Source organism: Sciurus vulgaris, assembly GCF_902686455.1.
Source record: "Sciurus vulgaris genome assembly, chromosome: 8".
In the NCBI taxonomy this organism is placed as follows: domain Eukaryota; kingdom Metazoa; phylum Chordata; class Mammalia; order Rodentia; family Sciuridae; genus Sciurus; species Sciurus vulgaris.
In genome coordinates this window covers 9,267,505-9,293,938 of record NC_136468.1, presented here as the reverse complement: position 1 = coordinate 9,293,938, position 26,434 = coordinate 9,267,505, and the positions used below count along the sequence as shown (strand labels likewise).

At 38.6% G+C, this 26,434-nt stretch overlaps 1 protein-coding gene across 2 annotated transcripts in view; it reads left to right on the top strand.

Moving 5' to 3' along the window:
* Positions 1 to 26,434, top strand: part of CNTNAP2 (contactin associated protein 2) — a 2,020,421-nt gene that overhangs the window by 988,535 nt on the left and 1,005,452 nt on the right. For both annotated transcript variants that reach the window (XM_079149276.1, XM_079149277.1), the window contains exon 9: positions 16,075 to 16,224. In XM_079149276.1, the coding sequence (XP_079005402.1) occupies positions 16,075 to 16,224 (150 nt within the window). The remainder of the gene's footprint in view (positions 1 to 16,074; positions 16,225 to 26,434) is intronic.

The window sequence follows — 26,434 nt, the reverse complement described above, 5'->3', positions numbered from 1 at the left end:
GATATTTATTTTAGATGTGTGTTACAAATATTTTCTCTGAGTCTGTCTTGCCTTGAATTTTCTTAACCAGGTCAATTGATGAGTAAGAATTTTTAATTTTGATGATGCTTGATTGATGTGACTTTGTACCCTCTGGAAAATCTCTGCCATCCTAAGGTCCCAAATATATTCTGTTTTCTTATAGAAACGTTATAGTTATGACTTTTATGTTTAGTTCTAAAATGCAGCTAGAGTTGTGTGTGTGTGTGTGTGTGTGTGTGTGTGTGTTATTGTGCAAAGTGGATTTCAGTTGTTTTCTCTATATTCAAACCATTGTTCCAGCACTATTTTACAGGGGGCGGGAGAATCAATTTTCATTCCCATTGAATTTCCAGGATCTTTGTCAAAACATAAAAATAACCACAGATAGGTGGGTGTAGTTCTGATGCCTCCCTGGATCAATATAACTTTATAACAAGTCTTGAAATCAAGTCACAAATACTCTAGTGTCATTTTCTTTCTTGAACAGTTAAGGTCTTTTGCGTTTTCTTATAAATTTTGGTAGCTTCTTGTGTCTTTCTGCAAAGATGGACACTAGGGTTTTGATTAGTACTTCCTGGTGTACATCTAGATCTTTATCTGCTCTCAGTAATGATTTGGAAAGTCAGTGTGGAACTTGAAAACCTCACCAAAGGACTCTAATGTGAAGGCAAAATAAGAATCACTAACCTGGGTCCTTTCTCTCTCACTAGATTCTGGGTCTCTGAAAAAGAATTCACCCCACACCTAAGATTTTACGAATTAAATGAGTGCAGTGGCCGTTCCCAGCAGCGCACAAAACATGTCACATGCCATAAACTCCCCGGCGTGCTCATGTTGTGTAAAGGTCCCACACCTAGTGGCTCTTCTAGAACAAAGATGTTTTCCAAAGTGAGTTTCTGTCTACTACACAGGAAAGCATGTGGAAAGTGTCTTTAGCTTAAAAAATAAAAGTGTGTGTGCCCACCCATGCCCAACGTTAATAGGCCATATTTATAAGGTGCTTTGAATGGGCGTGGGGAAGTGAGGAAGCTTCCTCATGATACAGACCCTTTCCGCGATCATAAGTAGCACATGGCATTTACATGAAAATGTGTATTCCCTCTTCTCCACTTACTACACAAATAGACGCTTAATAACTTACGAGATATATCATCACCACCTCACAGAACTCTGCAACTGCCTAAAGATGGATTCATATCCTAGAAAATGTTTCTCTCAAGACTGACTATTAAGCAAAAGACTGAAGACTCTAGTCACTGTAATTTCTTTTCAAACGTTTTGCAACAGATGTTCCATCTTGGTTTGCTACTATATTTTAAATACTGTCTTTCTTTCAATATTCATTAAACCAGTATTTTCTTCTTGTCTCTAATAAGAGCAACATCTGTTTCTCCTTGTTCAATCAAAGCAACCACCTCAAGAGTCTTACTTTAAAAATAAGACCATTAAAGAGAGGCATGGGTGGAGTATGCTTCATTAAGTTTCTACATTTGCATAGGAAACAACTTTTTCTAACAATTATAAGTCAGGGAGATGTTAGGGAAAATATTATAAAACAATTTAGTTATCTTATAGAACAAACTAAAACCAGAAGCTGAAGTATGACTTCAAAGATGTTGGTTTTAAGTTGAAACCCTCTTTGTTTGAACTGCTTTCCTTTTATAATGTACTGTTGAAAAATTGTATCATTATGAACTATTTGATGACTGGAGATAGCTATTATAAAGGATCATCAAATAACCTTCAATTATGAAAGTAAGTCAAAACTGGGGCAATACTATATGTTTTTTAAACAAAACCAGAAAACTTTGAAAAATAAGTGCTCCAGTTTATCAGTCTCCTCAGAGTTAGTCACCTTGAGGAGTCTTTCTTTGGAATTGGATTTTATTTTTGGATATATTTCAAAAATATTCAGAACCCTATTTATTGACTAATCTAGTTGAAAAAGCACACTTTGGGGAGGAAAAAGAAGACTGGTAATGATGGAAGAATAAAATTGATTTATTGCACAGCTCAAAATCACTTTATAAACTATTGACCTGGATATTAACAGAGATATATTTAGATATTTTCCTAAGTCACCAAATTCCTTACCATTGCTCTCGCATTAACATTGTATGAGGGAGGAGGATATTTGTTCATAAAGAAAGCCACTTTTATCATTTGCTAATAGTTAATGTTTACAGATGTGGCATCTAACAGCTCAGGTTCATACTCAGGGAATTAGGCCCACACACTGAATGAAAAACTATAGTTAGTAGTTACTGAGAGGTGACGGTGTGCCAGGCGCCATTTATGAATGATAATGTAAGAGATGCTTCTCAACTTACAATGGGGTTACATTTGATAAACCCATTATATGGTAAAAATATCCTAAGTCCATAAGTGCAGTTAATACAGTTGAACTCCTGAGTGTAGCTTGGCCACACAACACACCACAGAGTGCCCATTGTTCAACCCCAAGATCACAGGACTGCCTGGCAGCTGTGCCTCCATGCCACAGCTGAGCATTTGGAGAGAACACAGCACCACCATCTTTAGCCCAGGAAAAGATCAAAATTCAAAATTTTACACAGTTTCTACTGAACGCAAATTTCTTTTGTACCATCATAAAGTAAAAAATTGGTAAGTTAAAACATCATAATTCAGCAGCATTTGTACCCTTAGTCCTCCAAACAATTCTATGAAATATGTTCCTTCATCATCCCTGTGTTATAGAAGAGTAAACTGAGGCACGAGGAGGTTAGCTTGCAGGAGGCCCAGCTATTAGGTGAACAAGAATGAGACTTATTTCCAGATAACCTAACTTCAGAGCTGATGTTGTTGCCTTTTACGCAAATCTGGTGGGACTTGAGTCAGACTTTCCTGGGTTCTAATTCTATCTCAGCCTCTATGGGTGAGATATTACACTATTACACATAGGCCTGAATATAATAAATATGCCCCTCCATGTAAGACAGTGCCCCATGTCCCCAAGAAAATAGCTAGGTACATTTCTACAAACTTGATTGTATAATTTTTTTTAGGGCTATAGGTGAAAATGTCTAATATTTACTGTGTGTTTTCAAGAGTACTTACAAAAGTAATTTGAAAAGTTCATTTTCCACTCTGTTTAGGAATCATTTATTCTCATTTCCTCACATGCAGCTTTAATACTGGTGTGTCTGTCCTATTTCTGTGAATCATCCTACACATTTTCCTGGAACAAATCTTACCTCTAAGTAGTTTGAGATATTTCCGTACTATTGGACTGGTTCCCCAGGCCTCCAGCTCCTGTTAGTGTAGTTAGGACACATTTTTTTCTCTTGTCCTGTGTGGGTATATTCATGAACTCCACTTTGGAATGACTTGTTATGTGACCCGCTTGCTTGGAAAGCTTGCTTATCACTGCACTGATGTTTGTAATCATATGAGGCATTAGCCTCTAAAAAAAAAAAAAAATCAGAAAGTTTAAGTCTCAGCTTCCTTTTCTATAAATTAAATCAATCAAAGTTTTATTTAGTTTTTAAATTTTGACCTACTGGTACAGTTGTACTGCCTCTGTGTGCCCAGTACCACTTGAATACTGCACAAATACTGACTTATCTATTCAAAGTGAACCTCTAAAGTAGGTTATGTCATTTATATTTTAGGGCAGAAAATTCTGAGGCACAGAGAGGTCAAGCATCCCTGGGGAACGCAGGCAGTGTGACTGTGTGAGTCCCCTCGCGGATTCCCACACTCTGCCCTCTGCTCCCTGGCGGCTCAGGATTGAGTCCGGGCTGTGTGGCCAGTGCCACACACCTCTGAGGCTCTCGGGAGATGAGACACAAGCTCTTTGCCTAAGTATCAGCAACCAGCGTCCCTCCTTTATGGATGCTCGAGTCACTGTCTAGCTGCCAGGGCCCCCCACAGCAGTAGTGAGGGTCCCTGGAGAGTCTCCAGCCTCCAGACCTTCAGTGGCCCTAGAATAGTGGGCAGAAGCACAGTGTCTCTTTAACAGTGAATGAGAGGGGAGGATTTGCCCCCGTGGGTATTCTTTATTATATATGACTATGAATATTTTAATATGTCTTGGAATAATTATACGTTGTGTTTTCTTCCTGAATGAACCCATTAGTATTTATTCTAAGTATGTATGGTACAGCATTGATCTAGTCAACTGGTATTCTCAGGGAATTTCACATGTTGACTTTCAAAAGCTCTTGAATTTCATTCATGTTCCATTTCTTATGAATTAAAAAATACTAAACAGTATTGTTAATTTTTTTTTAAATCTTTAAAAGGCTATTTCTTATAGATCTTCTGAAACAGAAATAGTTCTGTATTATTTGCTCCAAGTGACAGAAGGCCCAGGAGAGCTTTAAGCTCTGGAATAACACATATTCCAGAACAACAGAGGTCAGGCCCTTGCTAACTCAGTCCATGTTTCATCCATAGTTGTCCAGGTGTCTCCTGATGAGAAGGAAGGGACTCAGGCTGAGGAGACACTCTGGGTCTGTGACATCCTCTCTCCTCTCACCGTGACATTGGTGGCTGAGTTCTGAGTGGTGGGAAAACCACTTGTTGGGGGTCTGAAGGTCTGGACAAACATCTCAGCTCTACAAACCAATAAGAGGAAGGTTGAAGTCATTTTTTCACTCATTAAAAACTGGAAGGACTGGCCTGGGGATGTAGCTCAGTGATAGAGCACTTGCCTAGCACATGTGAGGCCCTGGGTTCTAAAACAACAGGTGGTGGGGGTGGGGGAAATGAGCACACAGCGCTCTCTTTACTCAGAGTTCTACAAAGTATAGAAGAGGTTTAAATGAGTATTCATGGACTTACTTGAATGTACCTTAAGGGGGAAATGCTAGAATTGGCGGGTCAAACCTATAATATAAAATTTTCATTCTGTGGACACACCATTTGATCCAGCTATCCCACTCTTTGGCCTATACCCAAAGGACTTAAAATCAGCATACTACAGAGATGCAGCCACATCAATGTTCATAGCTGCTCAATTCACAATAGCCAGATTGTGGAACAACCTAGATGCCCTTCATTTGATGAATGGATAAAGAAACTGTGGTATATATACACAATGGAATATTACTCAGCCATAAAGAAGAATAAAATTATGGCATTTGCAAGTAAATGGATGAAATTGGAGAATATCATGCTGAGTGAGATAAGCTAATCTCAAAAAACCAAAGGACGAATGATCTCGCTGATCAGCGGATGATGACACATAATGGGGGGTGGGAGGGAGGCAAGAATAGAGGAAGGAGGGACTATATAGAGGGAAAAGAGGGGTGGGAGGGGTGGGCGAAAGAAAAAAAATAACAGAATGAATCAAACACCATTACCCTATGTAAATGTATGATTACATAAATGGTATGCCTCTACTTCATGTACAGAGAAACAAGATGTATCCCATTTGTTTACAATAAAAATAAATTTTAAAAAATTTCCATTCTAAGGACATCTTTAAAGCAAAAACATTAATGTAATAAAAATAGTAGGAGATGTAGTATCTGTAATATTCCAACACAAAAATCTGAAGGTATACATGATTGGAAGCTGGCAGATGAGAAAGGGAGGGGATCTCAGCTTATTTGTAGTCTTGATGCCGTGGGACACCAGGCTGTCCCTAGGAACTGACGTGTGGAAGAGAGTGTGTGTGTGTGGGGTATAATGCGCAGGGGCTGTTTAAAATGGTTTCTTGTTGTGTCCTGTTTTGACTTTGGTTTGCTTTTTATAAGAAATCTGACTCTGGAACCAGATCAGTGAGTTTCAGTTCTGTTCTCTGCCATTCACCAACTATGGGATGCTTAGTATTTCAAAATGTCCTGCATTGTCTAAATGAATCAAATGCAAGTAGCATCCTTATCAGAGTGGCTAGCACATAGGGCTTAGAATAGTATTTCTATAAATACTCACTTATGTAGGATCATAAAAATGGATTTTTCTCTGCAAAGAGCCTTGAGGCTATTATTTTTTATAACATATGAACAAAGAAAATACAGAAGAAGCAACATACTTTCTTTTGAGCCATTTGATCATCCCTTCTGCATTAAGAATGAGCTCATTACATGTGGGGACCCATACCTATCTTGGATTGCTGAGGCATACCTCTTGTTGATTAACATTAAATGCTCAAAAGAATAATTGGAATTAAATGAGTAGGTATAAGAGCTGAAGTGCATATACCGCAGAGGCTGCTGTCAACAAGACCCCTTTCATCTGGACTTCAATTTCTCTAGTAATTAAGTTCTTTGAGAAAATAAAATAACCTTTTAATTTTAATCTGATTAATAGAATAGACCTTTTGCCATGAACAAAACAGATGATTAGGTTGTATTTATAAGTTAATTTTGCGATGAAGAAATTTTACAGGGATTTTTCTGAGGAACTTTCTGATCTACCTTTAGAAGAGCTGGAGACATTTTATAAGTGACTTCCTCTGCAGTATGATTCTTTAAGACCATATTTTGGGATTTGTGAATTGAACATCTATAATATTGATGTCATTGAGACCCATGTTTCAGAACTACATTTCACGGAAGGAGTCATCAAATTGTAAAGACAAAAATGAAAGCACATACGAGATCAAACCCTCCTAGGGTTAATCAACAATGCATCCAGTTTTGTACTTTAAATGTTATGATGAAAATATGTGCTTTGATGCATCAATTCTGTGGGAGAACCCACAGGGACCTGCTCCAGAAGGAAGTTTTTCAGTACACACTATTGCTTATCTGACAGCTAACTGATTTTAATTTAAGAATAAGACTACATTTGCATAGTAATTTTACAGCAGAGAGGATTTTATTTGCATTGTTCTTCATGCATATTTGAAAGGCAAGAAAGAATAGAGTTAAAGAATTATTTTTCCAATTTTTGTATAGACAGGAAAAAAAAAATCTGTGAGATTAAATGACTTGATAAAGATATTCTTCTTACCACAGAAAGAAACCGACTAAAGCATTTTTCTGTTTCAAAGGAACTGTTTCAAAGTCACCTATAAGTACCAAAAGCCAAATCCAAATATAGGAATTTGGGTGCATACATTTTATTTTACATTAATACCATAAATATAAGAGTGGAGAGAAGGAAGGAAGACAGGGAAGGGCAGAAAACCACAAAAATGTTCTTAGTAAAGGGTTTTCTACTGTGGGCAGCTGGTTCAATCCCCCTGGAGACTTTCCAAGAGACTGTAGCCACCAGTGACCCTGGCCAGCACTCTTCCTGCATCACCGGAAGCCACTGAAATGTATGGGGTTGTCTTCAGGTGATGCCCAGGGAGTTATGAGATATGAGATATGCTCTAGTGAATAACTCAGTATGTGGATATGCTTGGATGGTACCAGTTTCTAAGAAGCTCTGTTGACACTAAATTAAACTTACCAAGAAGAAAATGTGATCACTGAATGTATGTCTTACCATTAAAGCTGATCCTATTGCCGGTGACTGTTTCCAGCACAGAAGCCACGGACAGCAATGCCGGTGTGGTCCTTACTGCCACGTTGTGTTCCATCAACAACTCGGCTTTCTGTGACACTCCCAAGGTCACGTTCCCACTCACGGTCACCCCAGATTCATTTGCATATTCATTCACACCCAATACTCACCAGCCACTGCTGGAGTGCTAGGTGTTTAACAGAATAAAACGGATGAGGTCCCTGACCTCTAAGGGCAAATAATCAAGTGGTAGGAGACAAAAAACAAACCAGTAAATGAACATCTACTAGATTCCATAATGAGAAGTTCTGAGGAAAAATACAGCGGATCAACGGCAAGGCTAGAGGGGAGGAGGATGGCATTTTATCTGAAGTGGTCGGGAAAGCCTCTCTGATCAGGTGATGTTTTCAGGGGCCTGAGGTGAGGGAGCAGAAGCAAGAGGCTGCTCACAGCAGGTGTTCCAGATCCACCACAGGACACCGCTCACCTCAGCAGAGGCCTTAGCCAATGCTTTTAATGAGATGCAGAGGAGCAGAAAGTTGTTGCAAGGGAAATACTGTGATCCTAATTACACTTAAAAAAAAAAAAAAGGTAATGTTACTTCTGAAGGAGAAGATGCTATATGGAAAGAGGGTAAGCAAGGAGTCCACTTAGTGAGCTAAAGTGCTCTAGACCAAACATGATGGGCAGTTAAGTGGCTGTCTACACTTTTTTCAAACTGTTTTCATTAGTGCACTATAGTTAGACATAATAGTGGGGTTCATTTTGAAATAATCATATGCACAAAATATAATTTGCTCCACTTCCATCCCCAGTGCATCCCGTCCCCTGCTCCCTCCCCGCTTCCTTGCCCTTACTCTACTGATGCCTTTACTCTTCCTCCTATTGATGGTTATTTTTAATTGGTGATTCATAGATATACATAAATGTGGGCTCCACTGTGCTATGCTCATGTATGTGCATAGCATAAATTCGTCAATTTTGTTCTGCATGTCCTCCCTTTTCCCATCTCTCTCCCTCCCAGACAATTTCCTTCCTCTACTCCACTCACCTCCCCTTGATTTTTGAGGGATTTGCCCCCACTTTACCCCCCACTGCTTTGCTGTAGCTTTCATATATGAGAGAAGACATTCAAACCTTGACTTTCTAAGTCTTGCGAGTTCCAATTATTTCAATGTTCTTGAGTTCCATCCATTTATCAGCAAAAGCCAAACTTTCTTTCTTCTTTAATGGCTGAGTAAAACTCCACTGTGGTATTATATGAATCACATTATTTTATTTTTTGGTGTGCTGATGGGCACCTGGGCTAGTTCCATAGCTTGGCTGTTGTGGACTGTGCTGCTTAGAAACATTGGCACAAGGTATCCCTGTGGTTTGCTAATTTTAGTTCCTTTGGATGAATACCAAGGAGAGAGATAGCTGGGATATTTGATGGTTCCTTCCTAGTCTTTTGAGGAATCTCCAGACTACTTTCTAAAGTGGTTGTTCGAACTTGCTCTCAAACTACTAGTGTATGAGTGGACCTTTTTCTCTACATTCTCACCAGCATTATTATTTGTATTCTTGATAATTGCCATTCGAACTGGAGATGAAATCTCAATATAGTTTTGATTTCCATTTCTCTGATTGCTGGGGATGTTGAACATTTTTTCATGTAATTTTTGGCCCTTTGTACTTTGTCTTTGAGAAGCATCTGTTTAGTTTAGTTTAGTTTTTTTTTTATTATTATTATTATTGATTGTTTTTTTTTTTGTATTTTGTTTGTTTTTAGGTATAAATTTTTGATTCTTTGTATATCTGGATATTAATCCCCTGTGGGAAGAGTACCTGGAAAAGATTTCTCTCATTCTGCAGGTTCTCTCTTCATGTTCTTAATTCTTTCCTTCACTGTTCACAAACCTTTTAATTTGATTTCATCAATTTGAATCATTATTTGAATTCTTGGTTTTATTTCTTTAGGGAGCTTGTTAAGGAAGTCAATGCCTGTGACAATATGTTTCAGTGTTGACTCTATGTTTTCTTCTAGCTGTTGGAAATGTTCTAGCTGTTGGAAATCAAAAGACTTAAGTCTTTGATTCACTCTGATTTTATTTTTGTGTTTGGCGAGAGAGTGGGATATAGTTTCATTATTCTACATATGGATATTCAGTTTTCCTAGCCTAATTTCTTTATAAGGTTTTCTTTTCAGGGGATGGGGATAGTAAGGATAGTAGAATGAATCTGACATTATTACCCTATGTGCATATATGACAACATGACCAGTATGATTCTACATCATGTACAACAAGAGGAGTGAGGAATTATATTCCACTTACGTATGATGTGTCAAAGTGCATTCTACTGTCGTGTATAATTAGTTAGAACAAATTTTTTTAAAAAGACTTTCTTTGTTCCCATATATATTTTTGGTACATCTCTAAAGTATCAGATGACTAAGTGTGAATTTGTCTCTGTCTTCTATACACTTGGTCTTTGTGTCTATTTTGATGCCAATATCATGCTGCTTTGTTACTATACCTCTGCTGTGGTATAACTTGGGGTTGGATACAGTGATGTCACCAATATCACTTATTCTTCAGTATTATTTTGGCTGTTCTGGGTCTTTTATTCTTCCAATGAATATTAGGACTGGTTTATTTATGTTCGTTGTTGTTTGTTTATTTTTTGATTTTCTTAGTTCTATGAAGAATGCCATTGGCATTTTGATGGGGATTGTATTGAATCTGTAATATCGCTTTTGGTAATTTTGTGGCCATTTTGACACTATTAATTCTACACCTCCAAAAACATGGGAAGTCTTCCCATCTTCAATGGTCTTCTTTAATTTCTTTCTTCAGTGATCTATAGTTTTCATTGTAGAAGGACTTTCATCTCCTTGGTTAGATTTATTCCCAAGTATTAAGTTTTTAATGAGGTTATTGTGAACAGAATAGTTTTTCTGATTTTCTTCAGCAGATTCATCATGAAGACTATAGGAAAGCTATTAATTTTTGAATGTTGATCTTGAATCCTGCTTCTTTGCTGAATTTATTAGCTCTAGAAAGTATTATAGTGTTTGGGGATCTTCCAAATGAGGATCATGTCATCAACAAACAGAAAATTCGACTTATTTTTCCCTATTTGTATCCATTTAATTTCCATGTCTTGCCTGATTGCTCTGGCTACAGTTTCACAAACTACATTAAGTACATGTATTTAGAGTGGCTATCCTGGCATTGTTCCTGATTTTAGAGGTAATTCTTTCATTTTCTGTTTAGTATGATGTTTGTTTGGGTTTATTATATATAACCTTTATACTGTCGAGGCAATTTCCATTTATTCCTAATTTCTCTGGCATTTTTACATGAATGGGTACTGGAGTTTGCCAAAGGCCTTTTCTGAATCTAATAGACTATGTGATTCTTATCCATAATTTTATTTACATGGTGAAGTACCTTTATTAATCTATGTTGGACCCATCTTGCATCCCTGGGATGAAACCCACTTGTTCATGGTACAATATCCTCTTTGTGTGTTTTTGAGTGCAGTTTGGTAATATTTTATCAAGGATGTTTGTGTCTATATTCATCTGGAATAGTGGGTTGTAGTTTTCTTTAGTTCTATGTATCTTTTTCTGGTTTTGGTATTAGGGTGACACCGGTATCATAGAATATATTTGGGAGAGTTCCCTCCTTTCTCTTTAATGGAATAATTTGAGGAAGACTGGTGTTAGTCTTTCCTTACAGGACTGATAGAACTTAACTGAGGTGCTGTCTGGTCCTAGACTTTTCTTTGTTAAAACACCTTTAATCTGCTTCAATTTTTTGCTTTATATTGGCCTGTCTAGGTTTTCTTATATATTCATGGTTCAGTTTGGTCAGGTCATATGTAGCTAGAAATTTGTCAGTGTCTTTTAGATTTTCCAATTTATTAGAGTATAAATTTCCAAAATAGTTTCTAGTGGTCTTCTGGATTTCAGAAGTATCTCTGTTGATATCTCCTTTATCATCTCTGATTTTGTTGGTTCAGGTTTTTTCTTTCAGCTAAGAATTGTGAATCTCTTATCTTTTCAAAGAGCCAACTGTTGCATTAATCCTTTGTATTGTTTCTTATTCTCAATTTCAATTTTAATCTTATTATTTGTGTCTTCTACTGATTTCGGAATTGGTTTGTTCTTCCTTTTCCAGGGCGTTAAGGTGCAGCATTAGATTATTTATTTACGATCTTTCTGGTTTTGTTTTTAATGTAGGCATTCAGTGCTATAGACTTTCATCTCAGAAATGCCTTCATTATATCCCAGAGATTTTGATATGTTGCATCACTGTTTTTACTTTATTTTCTAAATTTTTTATTTGTTTCTTCTCTCATTAATTCTAAGATCCATTTCTCATTTAAGACTTTTGTTCCAATCTTCATGTGTTTGGGTGGCTTCTATTACTTTTTCGATATTGATTTATTGATTTCTAATTTCATTCCATTATGATCTGATAAAATGCATGACATTATTTCATGTTTTTCATATTTGCTGAGACAATGTGACCTAGAATATGGTGTGTTTTGGAAAAGATTCCTTGAGCTCCTCAGAAGAAAATGGGGTAAAATATTTTGCTGTTTTGGGGTAAAATATTCTATAGAAGTCTGTAAGTCCATTTGATTTATAGTATTATTTAGGCTGAAAGTATCTTTATTGATTTTATGTATGAATGAACTTTCTATTGTTGAAAGGGGTATGTTGAAATTACCCGGTATTATTCTATTAGTTTCTATATGAGCAGTAATATCAAGAAGTGCTTATTTATTTATTTAATGTAATTAGGTACACCAATATTTGAGCATAAATATTTTCTATCTTTATATCTTTTTGTTGGATTGTTCCCTTTACCAATATGTAGTAACCATTTTATCTTTTATGATTAATTTTTTCACTTCAAATCTGCTTTGTCAGACATGAGAATAGCTACTCCTGCTTATTTTCAGACTCCATATATAGGGAATTTTATTTCCCCATAATTATGCTTTCAATCTGTAGATGTCTTTGAATATGAGTCTCTTGTAAACAGCACATAGTTGGATCTTATTTTTAATCTATTCTGCCAGTCTATGTCTTTCAACCAGGAAACTGAGACCATTTACATTCAGTGTCATTTTGAATAGACGATTGTTATTCCTGCCATTTTGGTTTGTTTGTTATATTTAATTCAGTCTTAATTTTTATGTAATTAATTACTTTTCTAGAGAGCTTCCTGATTTGGGAGCTTTGAGGTTGGTTTTTGAGTTCTTCTGGTGTGTAGTATATCTCTTAGTACTTTTTGTAGTGTTGGCTTAGTGGTCATGAATGCTTTTAGTTTATTCTTTTGAAAACATTTTCATTCTGTTTAAATTCTGAAAGATAGCTTTGCTGGATATAGCAAAATTTGCCTGGCAATCATTTTCTTTCAGAATATGGACTACCTCATTCCAACCCCTCCTTGATTTTGATGTCTGGGTTGAAAAGTAAGACATGAAGCTTAATGATTTTCTCTCTTAGCTTTAAATACCTTGTTTCCATATTTTCTTGGTTAAGCATTTTGATTATAATGATTTTTAGAAAGTGTCTATTTGGTGTTCTATTTGCATTCTACATGTGAATGTCCATCTTATTTCTAAGGTTACTAAATTTTTCTGCTATCATTTCACTGAAAAGTTTCTTAATGGCATTAGTCTGTATCTCCATGCCCTCTTCTATCCCACTGACTCTCAAATTTGTACTCTTGATGTTGTCCCAGAGTTCTTATATATCCTGATCATGATCTTTTTTTTTTTTATTGAATACTGAGTATTCAAGCTCACATACCCTGTATTCAAGATCTGAAATTCTATTTTCTACATAATCTAATTTGTTGGTGATAATTTCAAGTAAACTTTTTATATGATGCATTGCATCTTTAATTTACAGGAGTTCTGACTGGTTTCTTTTCAGTATCTCTATTTCTTTATTAAAATAGTCTTTCATCTCTATTTGCTCTCTGATTTATTCCTTAGGTCTTCTTTTAGCTCTTTCAATATTTTAATAATCAATTTTTTATAGACATTCTCTGAAATTTAATTCACTTCCATATCTGTAGATTCCTCTGTTTGGAAATTGTTAACTTGAGAAAGAGTCTTTTTTTCCTGTTTTCTCATGTTTTCAGAGGCCTTTGACTTACATATCTGTTTGAATGGCTTCCTCTTACTGTTTTATGTTTGTGTCCTTTGGTGTAGTTTTTTCCCCACTTGGGACCACTCATTGTATTTGATGTATAGGTAGATATACAGGAGTGGGATCTGAGGGCCCCCTCTGATTGTTCCTCTTTGGGATCTGGTTGTTGGTTTGGGGTTTTGTTTCTCCTATGTTTTCAAGTATTTTGGAACTTCTGTGGGACTAGTTCATGAATGGAATGAGGTTCACTGTCAATTGACTTGAATTGTGAATATAGGTCAGAAGCAGAATCTCCACTATGGCTGAGGCTGTGTTGCCCTGCAGTCACATCTCAGGCCATGAGTTGGCTGATACCACCTTCCCCCACCACACTCCATTCTCTCTCCCCATTCTTGTTTTGGGGTGGGGGCTGGTCACTTATTCTCAAGACTTGGGCAAAACTGTATAGACAATGTGCCAGTCAGCAAGGAAGTGGGCACAAATACTCAGATGCTACTCCCTGCATGTTTTATACTATACATATATATGTATGTGTATGTATATATGTATACATATTTATATTTATATGTATGTACATATATATAATCTGTGTATGTGTATACACACACACACACACACACACACATAATCTCCATAAACACATATATGTCATGCATTACATAGTTTATAATTTGGAGATTATTTTGTATTGATTAAAGCAGCCATTTTGTATCACCTTCCACTAAAATAAAATATGCTCAGTATTGCTAAATTAAAAATTTGAAAATCCTAAGAAATGTCTGGCAGTAATTATTTGCAATGATATTTACTATAATATGAGTAAATATTACAGATATGTAATTACCTTCTAAACTTCAAAAGGCCTTGGTTTTTTAAATAGTACTTTTGTTTAAGAGCATGAAGCAACCATTATCTAATGCTTTTCTTCCGGGAAGAACTATATAATAAATAGTCTACACTTTGTGATCATATAATTTCTGGTACAACTATTTGACTCAGTTGATATAGGGCAATTTTCTGCCCTACAAGTGAACTTGACTGTATTTCAATGAAACTTTATATGAACACTAAAATTTGAGTTTATGCAAGTTTTGCTTGTCACTAAATATTATTACTATTTGATTTCTTTTCAACTATTAATACTATAAAAACCATTCTTAATCCACAGATTAAATTAAAATGGGTGACCAAAATAAGGATAGGGCCCACCAGATATGGTTTACAGACTCCTGTTATAAATTATCTGGTACTTAGTTCTTTCTTCTGTGCTCCATTGATTTACATTATTTTTAAGTATCTTTACTTGTTAGCCTTTCTTTTGTGAATCTGAAATGTATCCTCCGAAACTTCAACGTGTGTATTCTAGATTATGCCATCTGGAGTAGACTAGAGCTGAATCTCTTCCTTTTTCCAAGGTCAAATAAAGCCTCTCTGACTCCCTTCTTCTAAACCCTCTCTAGATCCTTAGGTTCAATTGTTCTCTCCTATTTGTACCTTAATTTTTGAATTCTTCTTTGTAAAGTGAACACAGACCAGACAGATATTAAACTATTGTCTAACTACTGGAGTGGTCAGTAGAATGGCTGCAAATGGTCATTGGGGTGGACTTTGTTGGTTTATTTTGTTGATTTGTATTTGCTGATATATGACCTACCTCATTTTAACAATACACTCATATAAATGATTCGAAATCCTTGTGTTGCTTCCTGTGATCATTATTGGTTAACTAGCACATATAATTTCACATAGTCACACATTATTCTTTGGTACCTAATTTCTATAAACTACACTTGCCAGACATTTATTGAGACAAAATAGCCAATAGAGACAATATTTTAAAAATAAAAACATTAGATAAAAACCATAAATCTATTTTTTATCTGAGAGCAGGATCAAGCAAACCTAACCAGAAAATAAGTTATTAAATTGAAACAGTTCATCATCACTTCCCAAATGACTTTATTCAGAGCATTCTTTGCCCCCAAGCATTCCAGTATCATTTAATCCTATTTCTCCACCTGATTTGGTTATATTGTACTTTGTTTACTCTAATTGAGGAAAGAACCAGCTATAATCTTAAAGAAACATCAGATAATAAAATTTAGAAGCAGCATTATATTTTTAGATGAATATATGACATTTACTTCTAAAAAATGAATTTTGTTGATATTAAAAATTGTCTTTATTCCTCCCGTGTAGCTGGAACTGTTACTTCCTTGGAAACTTGGTTGATAATATATATTTCAAAATAACTGAAAGAATTTCAAACATATTGCACAAAATAAGTAAGTGAGGTTATAGGAATGTTAATTGTTAATCACTTCACTTTCTATAGATATATTAAAACATCATACTGGGCACCATAAATCTAATAAAAGTATCATTTTTCAATTAAAAATAATATGATTTCTTAAAGCTGCGTTTGACAGAACCATCTGAGCACAGGAAGCTGACTTTTATTCTGTACCTTTCAGGTTCTGGGTTAAATGACGGACAGTGGCACGAGGTTCGTTTCCTAGCCAAGGAAAATTTTGCTATTCTCACCATCGATGGGGATGAAGCATCAGCTGTTCGAACAAATAGTCCTCTTCAAGTTAAAACTGGGGAGAAATACTTCTTTGGAGGTAAGAATGCCATCCTCTACTGGTTAACCAATTCCCCGCTAAAACAAGTGAAGTTTCAGTGAAGTTTGATGATGAACTCAGTAATCTCAGGATAAAAAAGAAAAACTGCAATTCCCTTGAATTCAAAAGCATTGAAACTTTTTTTTGTTTCCTCATGACAAAGATGCTAAGGTGATGTTACTGTATCATCCTTTTAGTCTAATTCAAACCTTTGAAGTAAGAAATGTGAGATTCTAAATTCATTCATCTGCTTAATTCTATTCTGAAGAGTCAGGTCCTTGGACTCTGTACTGATGACCCATCGTTGTATAACACAGTACCTCAGACCTTAGTTGCCTACAATAATCAATGTGTACTTCATGGTTGGTCTAGACCAGGAATTCAAAGATGACATAGCTGGGCGATTAGAACCCAAGGCCTCAGAAGTAGCGCTCAGTCTGCTGGGGCAGCTGCATTGTTTGAAGCCCTAGCTGAGCTAGAGGGAATGCTCCCAGCAAGGTCCACTGCCCTGCTGTAGTCTGCATGCAGAATATCCTCCAAGGCCCATGTGTTACAGACCTAGTGTCTGGCGTGGTGCTCTTGGAGGTGATGGAACCATCAGGAGACAGAACCTAGTGAGAGTCATTATGCCACTTGGATGCGGGGAACTGGGGGCCCCTCACCCTTCCCTCATTCCCCATTTGCTTCCTGTCGATGAGATGAGCAGTTTGCTCTACCCATGCTCTCTGCTATTGCCATCTAAGACCTTAAATGCAATGGGTCTGCCCAGTCATGAAGTGGAGCTTCCAGAACTGTGAACCAAAATAAACCTTTTCTCCTTATAAGTTATCTATGTCAGGTATTTTTGTTACAGTGATAAAAAACTGACTCACTCACTCAGCATCATTTAATGCTGGCTGGGGTGGCTTCGTTCTCCTCCAGGTGGTCTGTGTCTGCACTGCTTCTTCTCAGCAGACATCTTCTCCTACTGGTGACTGGAGAGAGAGAAGTGGTAGAAGAGGGAGAGAGAGGCAGGGACAAAGAGGGAGAGGGAGAGGGAGAGGGAGAAATTTTTTAAAAAGACAAGGGAGAAAGATCCTAATGTGGAAAGCACAATTTTGGTATTTAAAATAAAAAACAACCTGATCTTGGCCATGAAGTTCCATCATTGAACACATACAGTTTGTTAGAATCAAATCCAATCCATTTAAAGGCAGGAGCTCACACCAGGGAGGGAATGCTCATAGCCAGGGGACCCTGGGGACCCTCTCAGGGCCTGCCTGTCACAGGCTACCTGATATAGGAAGTCATCTTGTCACAAATATTTTGGTTCTTAAATAATGAAAAAATGAGCGGAATAATGGAAGGTTCTCGATGATAAATTCTAGTCTATGTGAAAAAGCTAGACAGCCAGGACCCTACACATTTTCTAAGTGGAGAAATGCACCCATCCAGAAAATGATGTGTTAATCATGAATGAAATAGAGAGATTTGTAATCGAAGTGCTTGGTATGTAGTTCAGATTGATACATCTTTCCACTAGATGACTTTTTTTCTCATCCAAAATCATGCAATGTGACATCTAAGAAAACATATCACATCCTTAGAAAAGACTTTGATTTTAGTTTTAAAATATACATGTGTACATATATTTGTCTCTGAAGATATTCCTATTAATATTCATATATCCACTTATTTGCTTATGTAAGTATATATTTAAATATAACTGTGTGCATCTCTTTTTTCTAGTTATTAGAGTGAGCATACATGAGCGCAGTTACCTTGTCTGTCTTGCTTCCTGCTACATCCCCCAGAGCCCTAGAAGATTCTAGGAATATAAGATATGACTAATAAATATTTATGAATGAATTAGCAAGTAGTATAAAATACACAGGACAAGATTTTTTTTTTTTTCCAAAACTGTCTAAAAGTAGAAGCAGAAGCCCCAGGAGCTTTACAAACTTTCCACTGAGTTTGCACCCAGCTGCTGAATGGGTTACCTCTGATGACTGTACAGGGCAAATTCTCCCCTCAGGAGTGCCAAGGTCCTGAACTAGTCCTGCATTATTTTTTGGGACTGAAAAGTGCATGATTTTGTAAAGGTTCGATGTCTTATGAGTGAACCATGGATAGGAGGGAAAAGCAACTCCAGTGCCGTACTGGTTTCCCTCCAAAGAGTTATTTGACATGATGGGCTTTTGGTCAAGAGTTCTTGCTGTCACCGTGGATCATCAGTGGGGAAGCTGCTGGCAATCTCTACGGGTCTCTTGACTAGAATACCGTTGGCCACAGGTGGGCTCACTGAATGCCTAGGCAGTTTGCATCTATCTTGATCTAGATGGGTGGGCAAATAGCTGTAGCCACGTGTCTGTGGTCAAGAGTTCACAGGATGTAAGGGTTTTATGGTGTCCTATTTCTTATGAAGTTTGGTTTTTAAATCCAGAAGTCAGAAGGGCATTGACTTGCCTTTGGGTCTTTGGTCTGCCTCTGGGACATGCTGTCAGCAAATGTTCCTGATGCTTTTGTGGTTATATCTTCATTGGCTGCATCCTCAGAGTGTGTAGAATCACGGGAACTCATTACAGTTCAGATTCACAGGCCTTACTACTAAAGCTTTAGGACACAGGATACTGGTAAATCAAAGAATTCCAAATTCTAAGTGATTCTGACACCAATGATCTGAGGAGCAGACGAACAGACACATTTGCAATTATATATGCATCTTTAGATTTTTTTGAAAGAGAATCACTGTAAAGCTTGAGGTGCTTGAGAATCAGTCACTCTCCTACAGGTTTGCACCAGGAGCAGCCAGGGGAAAGGATAGGCTGTCCTTGGGCACATACAAACTTTTATCAGACACACATTCACTAGTAAACACACAGCACTCTTAACACACCATCCTGTAAGCCAAATGAAGTCCAGGCTCTCTGACTTACTGTACCTTCAATAAAATGTTCTCTTTCAGCAGTGATGCTGGGCAGTGGGATTCAGAGCCAGAACCAGTCAACAGAAAGCTTCAAAGGCAAATACCTGACACCAAATCTCTAAGAGATCCCAACCCCAGAACCATTTCTCAGGTCACAGGCCCCACTAGGTTTTTGGAACCATCTTCATATAAGGTGGGGTGTCTCTAAGAGATGTTTTGCAAAGGAGATATTATTATGTATAATTTCACCATGGAAATATCCTTTTCTGCATATATCTAACATGCTAATTAACAAACCATTAACATCACGAAAGAAAATTTAATTTGGCATTCCATACATCAATCAGAAGAATAGGTGGCAGAAATCTTTGGTGTAGGCAACTCCAGAGTGGCCACAATGTTCCTCATCTAATGCTGGTGACCCCTTCTGCAGGTGGCTTCATGATTAGAATATGTGCTGCCTCTGGATTAACTTCACTTGAAACACACTCATACAAACACATACGCACACAAACACATGCACACAACTGTATACTGTTCATGCTGAAAAAATTCTAAGTCAGTCGCAAACCTCATCAGGAACACATCTTAACACTAGGGCAGTGGAAAGGAGGACAGCCTGTGTTCTAGAACACAAGCTTTGGAACCGTGCACACCTGATTTGGGTCATAGCTTTACTACTTACTCATTTGCCACCATCCTTTGATAACTTATCTTACTTTCTTCATCTGTCACTTGGCAATGTAATCTTGTGTGAACATGGCATGACTTAGCTGTGCACTGCGGGGTCTGGCCCTAGGAAGTGGTAATGCTGGCTGTCTCTCCACCTTGTCTCAGGTCATTTTGGAAGCTCATTCAGAGACCATGTCTTCCAAGGAAAGTTTGAGGCTTCAAACCCTGGGTCATCTGAAGGTCTCTGATCAAATTCTGTGCTACTGGAAGTATTTCTTTCTCCTCTGTCTCAAAGAAAACAAAACAAAACAAAAAAAGAAAGAAAGAAATGGTTTTCTTCCTCTCTGGAAGCCATAAATAAAGACTTGTGGTGCTCAGTTTCCCATCAGAACCCCTAAACATGTCTGTACTCTCTCTTTGGAAGCTACGTACCACTTGAGTAGCTTCCTTAGCACCTGCAAGCTCGCTTCCTCACCAGGGGAGTTGAAGCTCTGAGTACTTCCTGTGAATCCAGGGAAGGTCTCGATTCTCTTTAGTAACATTCCTGATCAGATGTTTAAGTCCCAAGGATTCTTTTGCTTTGTTCTTGCTTGGGAATAGGCAGAACAGGAGTGAAATGAGTCATTCGAGATATGTCCTCAACAAAAGAGGTTGTAGTTGCTGGAATTCTTTCTCTCCTTCTCAACTGAGATTACTTTAGAGAGTTTGTCATTCATTCTAATAATTGAGAGAATAATAAATGTGATGATTATATTTATTTATTGACCAATTTCTTGGTGATAGGTTGTTGGATAGAACAAGTCCCATGTTTTGCCAGAGAAAGATTTTGAAATTTGTAGCCTTTCTTAGGTTTGCTGTTTTTATTATCCCCTTTGTTTTCACTTAAAAGGAAATATAGCTAGGGTAGGAAAGTTCTAGAGTTGATCTTATTGGAAGGGGAATGCTAAGGAACATGGGGATGGTGTAAATGAAAATAACCAGCATGGTTTTGGCACCATTATGAAGACACATATAAGCGGGGCAGAGCTGACCTCAAATGGATCAGCAAGCTTTCCTTGATTCCAGTGGAGTCCATCAATCAGGCACTGAAGGGGCTCATTTTCTTGTAGAAAAATGGCTTCCAGTTACAGAAGGAGTCTGAGTTTTATAATTTACAATGAGGGTGGTTTAATTATTAGAGACTGAAGCAGAATATTGGTTTGGACAGTCGGGAAAGAAGTTGTAAAAAGCCCAGAACTCATCATCCCTGGGAAAAGCTCATAACTCAGTGTTCACTGATAATCTTCTTCCTTTGGGACCCAGTGTTACCCAGAGCTTCACTGTTTGCTTTTCTCCTTCCAGGACTCATCAGCAGTGGGAAAGGGCAAAAGCCCAGGGTCCAGAGTGTCAGTATCTGCCTCTTCCCTTCTTTGTGATTGGGAAGGGATGAAAGTTTGCTTTTATTCCCTCAGGGCCCATTGTTACTGGGAAAGGGATTCCTGGGAAAGGATTAATGGATTGCCTTCCTCCTCCATCTTCTCCAGGTCAGACAGTCCTGGGGGTTATCATTTCTCTGTCCTGGGAGTTGTCATTTTCCATATCCTTCAGATGGGGAGAGACAGCTCTCAAGAAGATGCTGAGGCAGGTGGAGGGGACCAGAGAGAAGAGGGTGCTGGGAATCAGCCTGAGTGTGACAGGATTGGCATTGTGCAGTTCAGTGGGGGTCACACCCCTTTCCAGTTACTAGTGTAGACTCACCAGTGTAGAGCTGCCCCATCAGTTCTGGCCCCATAGGGTGAGTGACTTAGACCATGGAAATGCATTTCTCACAATTCTGGAGGCTGGAAATCCAAGATCAAGGGGCTGGCAGATTGAGTATCTGTTGAGGGTGCTCTTCCTGGTTTTCAGAATGCCACTTTCTCATTTTATGTTCACATAATGCAGGTGGGGGGGGTCAGAGAGAGAGAGAGAGAGGAAGAGGGAGAGGGAATGAACGAACTCTGGCATTCCTCTGTCTGTTCCCAAGAGGGCACTAATCCCATTGTGAGGACCCCACCCTCCTAATACCATCATATTAGGGATTGGGTTTTAGTATATGGATTTTAAGGAACACAAATGTATAGTCTGTAGCAATAGCCTTTCCATCCTCATTGAAATAGAGCATGGATTTAAATAGTTCACTGGATAGGTATGTAAATCTGTATCTACATAAAGTTGTTTTATATTAAAGCTGTTAGGAAGTTTGTTTCAAGTTGTAGAGTTCCTTAGCTGTTTATTATTGGGCAATGCAAACCATCCTACACAAATTTGAATGTCTAAAAGCTTAAGAATCTTTCACATACTCAATTGCCCATGAAAAGCCTTCCACATAGATTCTCAGGGGTCCCTGGGCTGCTGAGGCCATTAGCAGAGTGCTTAGCAGACCTTGCAGCTCCCGATTTAGGATCCACTCTTCAGGCTTCCAAAGGGCCAGGTAGCCTCTTGTTGTACCTACCAAAAATCTATTGTTTGGAAGTTTGTTTCCTAGCTCCTTTTGCTGCTGTCCAAAAGTTAGGAAACAAAATAAAGTTTTATTAATTGACATATAAAAATTGACATATCTTTTCCGGAGTAGGAAAATGTGATCCTAAACAAATGTGTTTGAGGCATGTATTCAGTTTTCTAAATCTGCCATAAGAGAACCACAAACTAGTATTTTGAAACAATAGAAATTTATTCTCTCACAGTCCTTGTTATGGATTGGATGTGAGGTGTTCCCCAAAAGCTCACAGGTGAGAGAATGCAAGAAGGTTTAGAGGAGAGATGACCGGGTTGTGAACGCTTTAACCCAGTCAGTGAATTAATCCTCTGGTGGGATTAACTGAGTGGAAGCTAATGGCAGGTAGGGTGTGGCTGGAGGAGGTGGGCATTGGGGGCGTGGCTTTGGAGTATATACTGTGTGTCTGGCTGGTGGAATCTCTCTCTGCTTCCCTCCACCACACTCTCCTGCCATGTTGTTCAGCCTCACCTCAGAACTCCAAGGAACAGAGCCTGCTATCTATGGATTAAAATCTCTGAAACCTGAGCTCCCAAATAAATTTTCCTCCTCTACAAATGTTCTTGTCAGGCCTTTTAGTCACAGCAGTGGAAAAGCTGGCTAGAACAGAGCTGGATGGTAGGAGTCTAGAACCCAGTGGCAACAGGGCTGCACTCTTGCTGGAGGGCCCTTTGGCAAGGGCACTGCCATGGATTAGGGTCCACCCTAGTCAGAGTCACCCCATCGGCACTAGCTACCTGCACACCATCACTCCATCCTAACTAGGCCCCCCTCACAGGCCCTGGGAGGAAAGCTCCAGCCTGCCTTTCTGGGGGGCCCGTTCAGCCCATAGTAAGGTCTGGATTTGTTCTAGGACTCCCTTTATGTGAAAATTGCCATACTTCCCAGTGGAGGCTCAGACTCCGGATTTTCTGTCATCCCTTTCCAAAGATGGACCTTCTGGGAGTTAAACATCCAACATAAATCTGAGAAGGCGTGGATTAATAAAGGTAGAGGAGTTCAAGCAAACAGCTGTACCAGCAAAATCTAAAGTGGGGCGTGCTAGAGGAAATCCTTGCCACTTGCCACGCTTCTAAATGCACTTCTGTCCGCTCTAAGCAGGACTGGAATAGAACGGAAAGGAAATCAATTTAAAAAAAGAAAAAAACTGAGATACTTCCATGCCCACACATGTAAGAGACAGTGAAAAGTCATCTCTGATACAAGTTAGAAACTTTTGGGTAAAATCAACAACAAAAGCTGGTAATCGCCAGGAGGCGGCATCATTGGTGTGAAGTCACCCTTGCAGAGGAACCCACTGTGAGTGAGCAGGGAAGGTGCCAGAAAGGCTCCAGGTCAGTGTGTGAGCCAGGCTTCAGGATGGGGAGGTTCTGCCTTCCTTGCTTTGGTTGACCTGGAAATCTTCAGACACAGAGGAATTTCTAACTTGACCTTGATTTGTAGCGCATGTTATGGTCATAGTAACGATGCTGAAAATAAAACACACACACACACACACACACACACACACACACACACACACACGAACACTGTAATGGCCTCTCTTATCCCTCTTCAGAATTTGGTGTTTTCCCTGAAATAACATATGACTGAGAATGAAGTAAGTCACCTTGATTGCATGTTGTACCCAGCTTGGAATCTCCCACAATGCGTACTCAAGAGTGGAGCATGGGCTTGAAGTCAGAGGTACAGGACACATGTTCCCAGGGATAGTTGCTATGAAACAAGGTAAGTTCAGGCCCAGAGCTCTGTGTACAGCCCTTCCTGGCAGCACGAATTCCCCCACATCTATCATAAATGCTGGACAGATCTGCGGTCTTGCACATGAAAGTTTCTCCCAAGAAACACCTTCAAAAGAACACACACGTGACTGTTGCCTTGAGAATTAAAGTCCTTAAACTCTTCCTATGATTAGGTCAATGTTCAATTTTTCTCTTTGCTAGTGAAATAACAGTCAATCCTTTTTGTCTTTTTTTCCTTAATCTGCTTTTTCAAATCCTTAGACTTTGCTTCCAAATATGTTATGATGTTTCTTTTCTGTTAGAACTGAGATCTTTTTATGTTCATTCATATCCAAAAGAATTAAGGAGAACCTCTAATATCTCAGATACAATAATAGATGCTGGCAAAATAGCATAACTAAAAGGATGTAATCTCTGTCCTCATAGAACTTATAGCTTTTGCTCTCATAGCTCTATTTGTCTCATTTTTACAAATTATCACTTTTTAAAATTATTTGGTCCTCTTATTAGTGAATATTCACTCTAGTTCTGTGGGGAAACCTCTGTTTTCCTTTTATAGAATTTCAACTGATTGGATGAGGCCCACCTACGTGGTTAAGGATAATCTCCTTTTCTCTCTTTTCTTTGCAGTGGGGAGGGGGAAGTTACTACGGATAGAATCCAGGGGTGCTTAACCACTGAGCCACATCCCCAGCTTGTTTTATTTTTCGTTTTGAGACAGGGTCTCACTGTATTGCGTAGGGCTTGGTAAGTTGCTGAGGCCATCTCTAAACTTGGAATCCTCCTGCCTCAGCCTTCTGAGTTGGTGGGATTACAGGAGTGCACCACCTCACCTGAATAATCTCCTTGAAGTCAACTAATTCTAGAAGCTAACCATATCTGCAGACTACCTTCAGAGTCACACATGGAATAATGTTTCACTGCACAGATTGCGTACTAAACCTCTTCAATTTGACACATAAAACTACCATCACAGGATACCGCAGCACACCCTGGATTTGAGACATCAAATGAGAATATAAGCAGATGTCTGCTTTCATATACAGAATACAATAATACCAGACAATGCTTTAACACTTTTAAAAGCATACTTCCCAGATCTTCCACAAGTTTATTTTAAATTTTATTTTAATTTCTTGCTTTATATTGCTACTGTTTCTATTTCCTCTCTCTCCAATATTTTGACTAAGATAAAATCGGCATGTCTTAACATCCACGTGTCCCAAGTGTGCAGTTCAGCGAGTTCCAGCACATTCACACTGTGGCTCAGCCGTCACCAGAGTCCAAGTTGTCCTTACTTCCCGAGCCCGAATCTGGCTCCCGCCCGGTGTGCTGCATCCTCACTCTTCTTCATCCTGGGCCACTGCTGATCTCCTTTCTTCCGCTACTATACTGCTTCTTTTTCTAGACGTGGCCTTCGTATGCGGATTTGCTTTTCTCGTTTGATCGTCTCTGATCCACTCCTCAGTGGATCTCCTTAGTGGATTCCCTGCTCTGGGGCTGCACCAGCTCTTAGTCCCCCAGGGTACCACCTGACTGCACCTCATCCTCCACCCGCCTCTAGGCCTGCAGCCTGGGACTGCACGGCTCCATTCTCCTCCCTCCCAGCACGGCCCTTCGCCACCTGCTCAGATTCCAAGTCCTCCACTGTCTATTATGTGGACTGTCTATTGCTGGAGCCCCCCAAGAGCCTAAGCATGAAGAGGGCAGAGGCCGGTCTGCTGTGGGCTCTGGAACATCTCAAGTGCCCAGAGAACTATGCGTGACACATAGTAGGTTCTTAATAAGCACGTTTTCATCGAGTACATTGATCACCATTCCCAGTGAACAGAATGCATTCCATGGTTACAGGCACAAGGGCTCAGGCCTTCTTATCTCCACTTACGTCGTCAGATTCTGCCACCCAAATGAAGTGACATTGATCATGCAGGCAAAGAATAGCCCCTGGCATTCCAAAATTACTGGAGTGACCCTGTATAGCTTCCTGGGGTCATGCAGAGACAAGTGATTCTTTATTAGATCAGATGCAATTATTTAAGTTCTGAAATATAAAAGAGTAAAAATATTAAAAATGTTTAACTAAAAAGTAGTAGAATCAGAATTCAAACCCAGCTCATTTTAGTTTTAATGGTAAGAGCCAAGTTTTCCTGACAACTAACAATTTATTAAATTTCAGAATGAGAAAATGGTAACTTAGGATCTTAGTGATTTCTGTGAACAGTCGTTAGATTGACTGATATTATAAAATAATCAGAATCCATTTTTCTTTACTATTTTCAAACATCAAAGTTTTATTTTTTTTCTTTGTGTTTTTAATATTTCACTCTGGTCTAGTATTAATTTGTAATCACCCCTGGCTTCTGTCTAGAAGAGGTG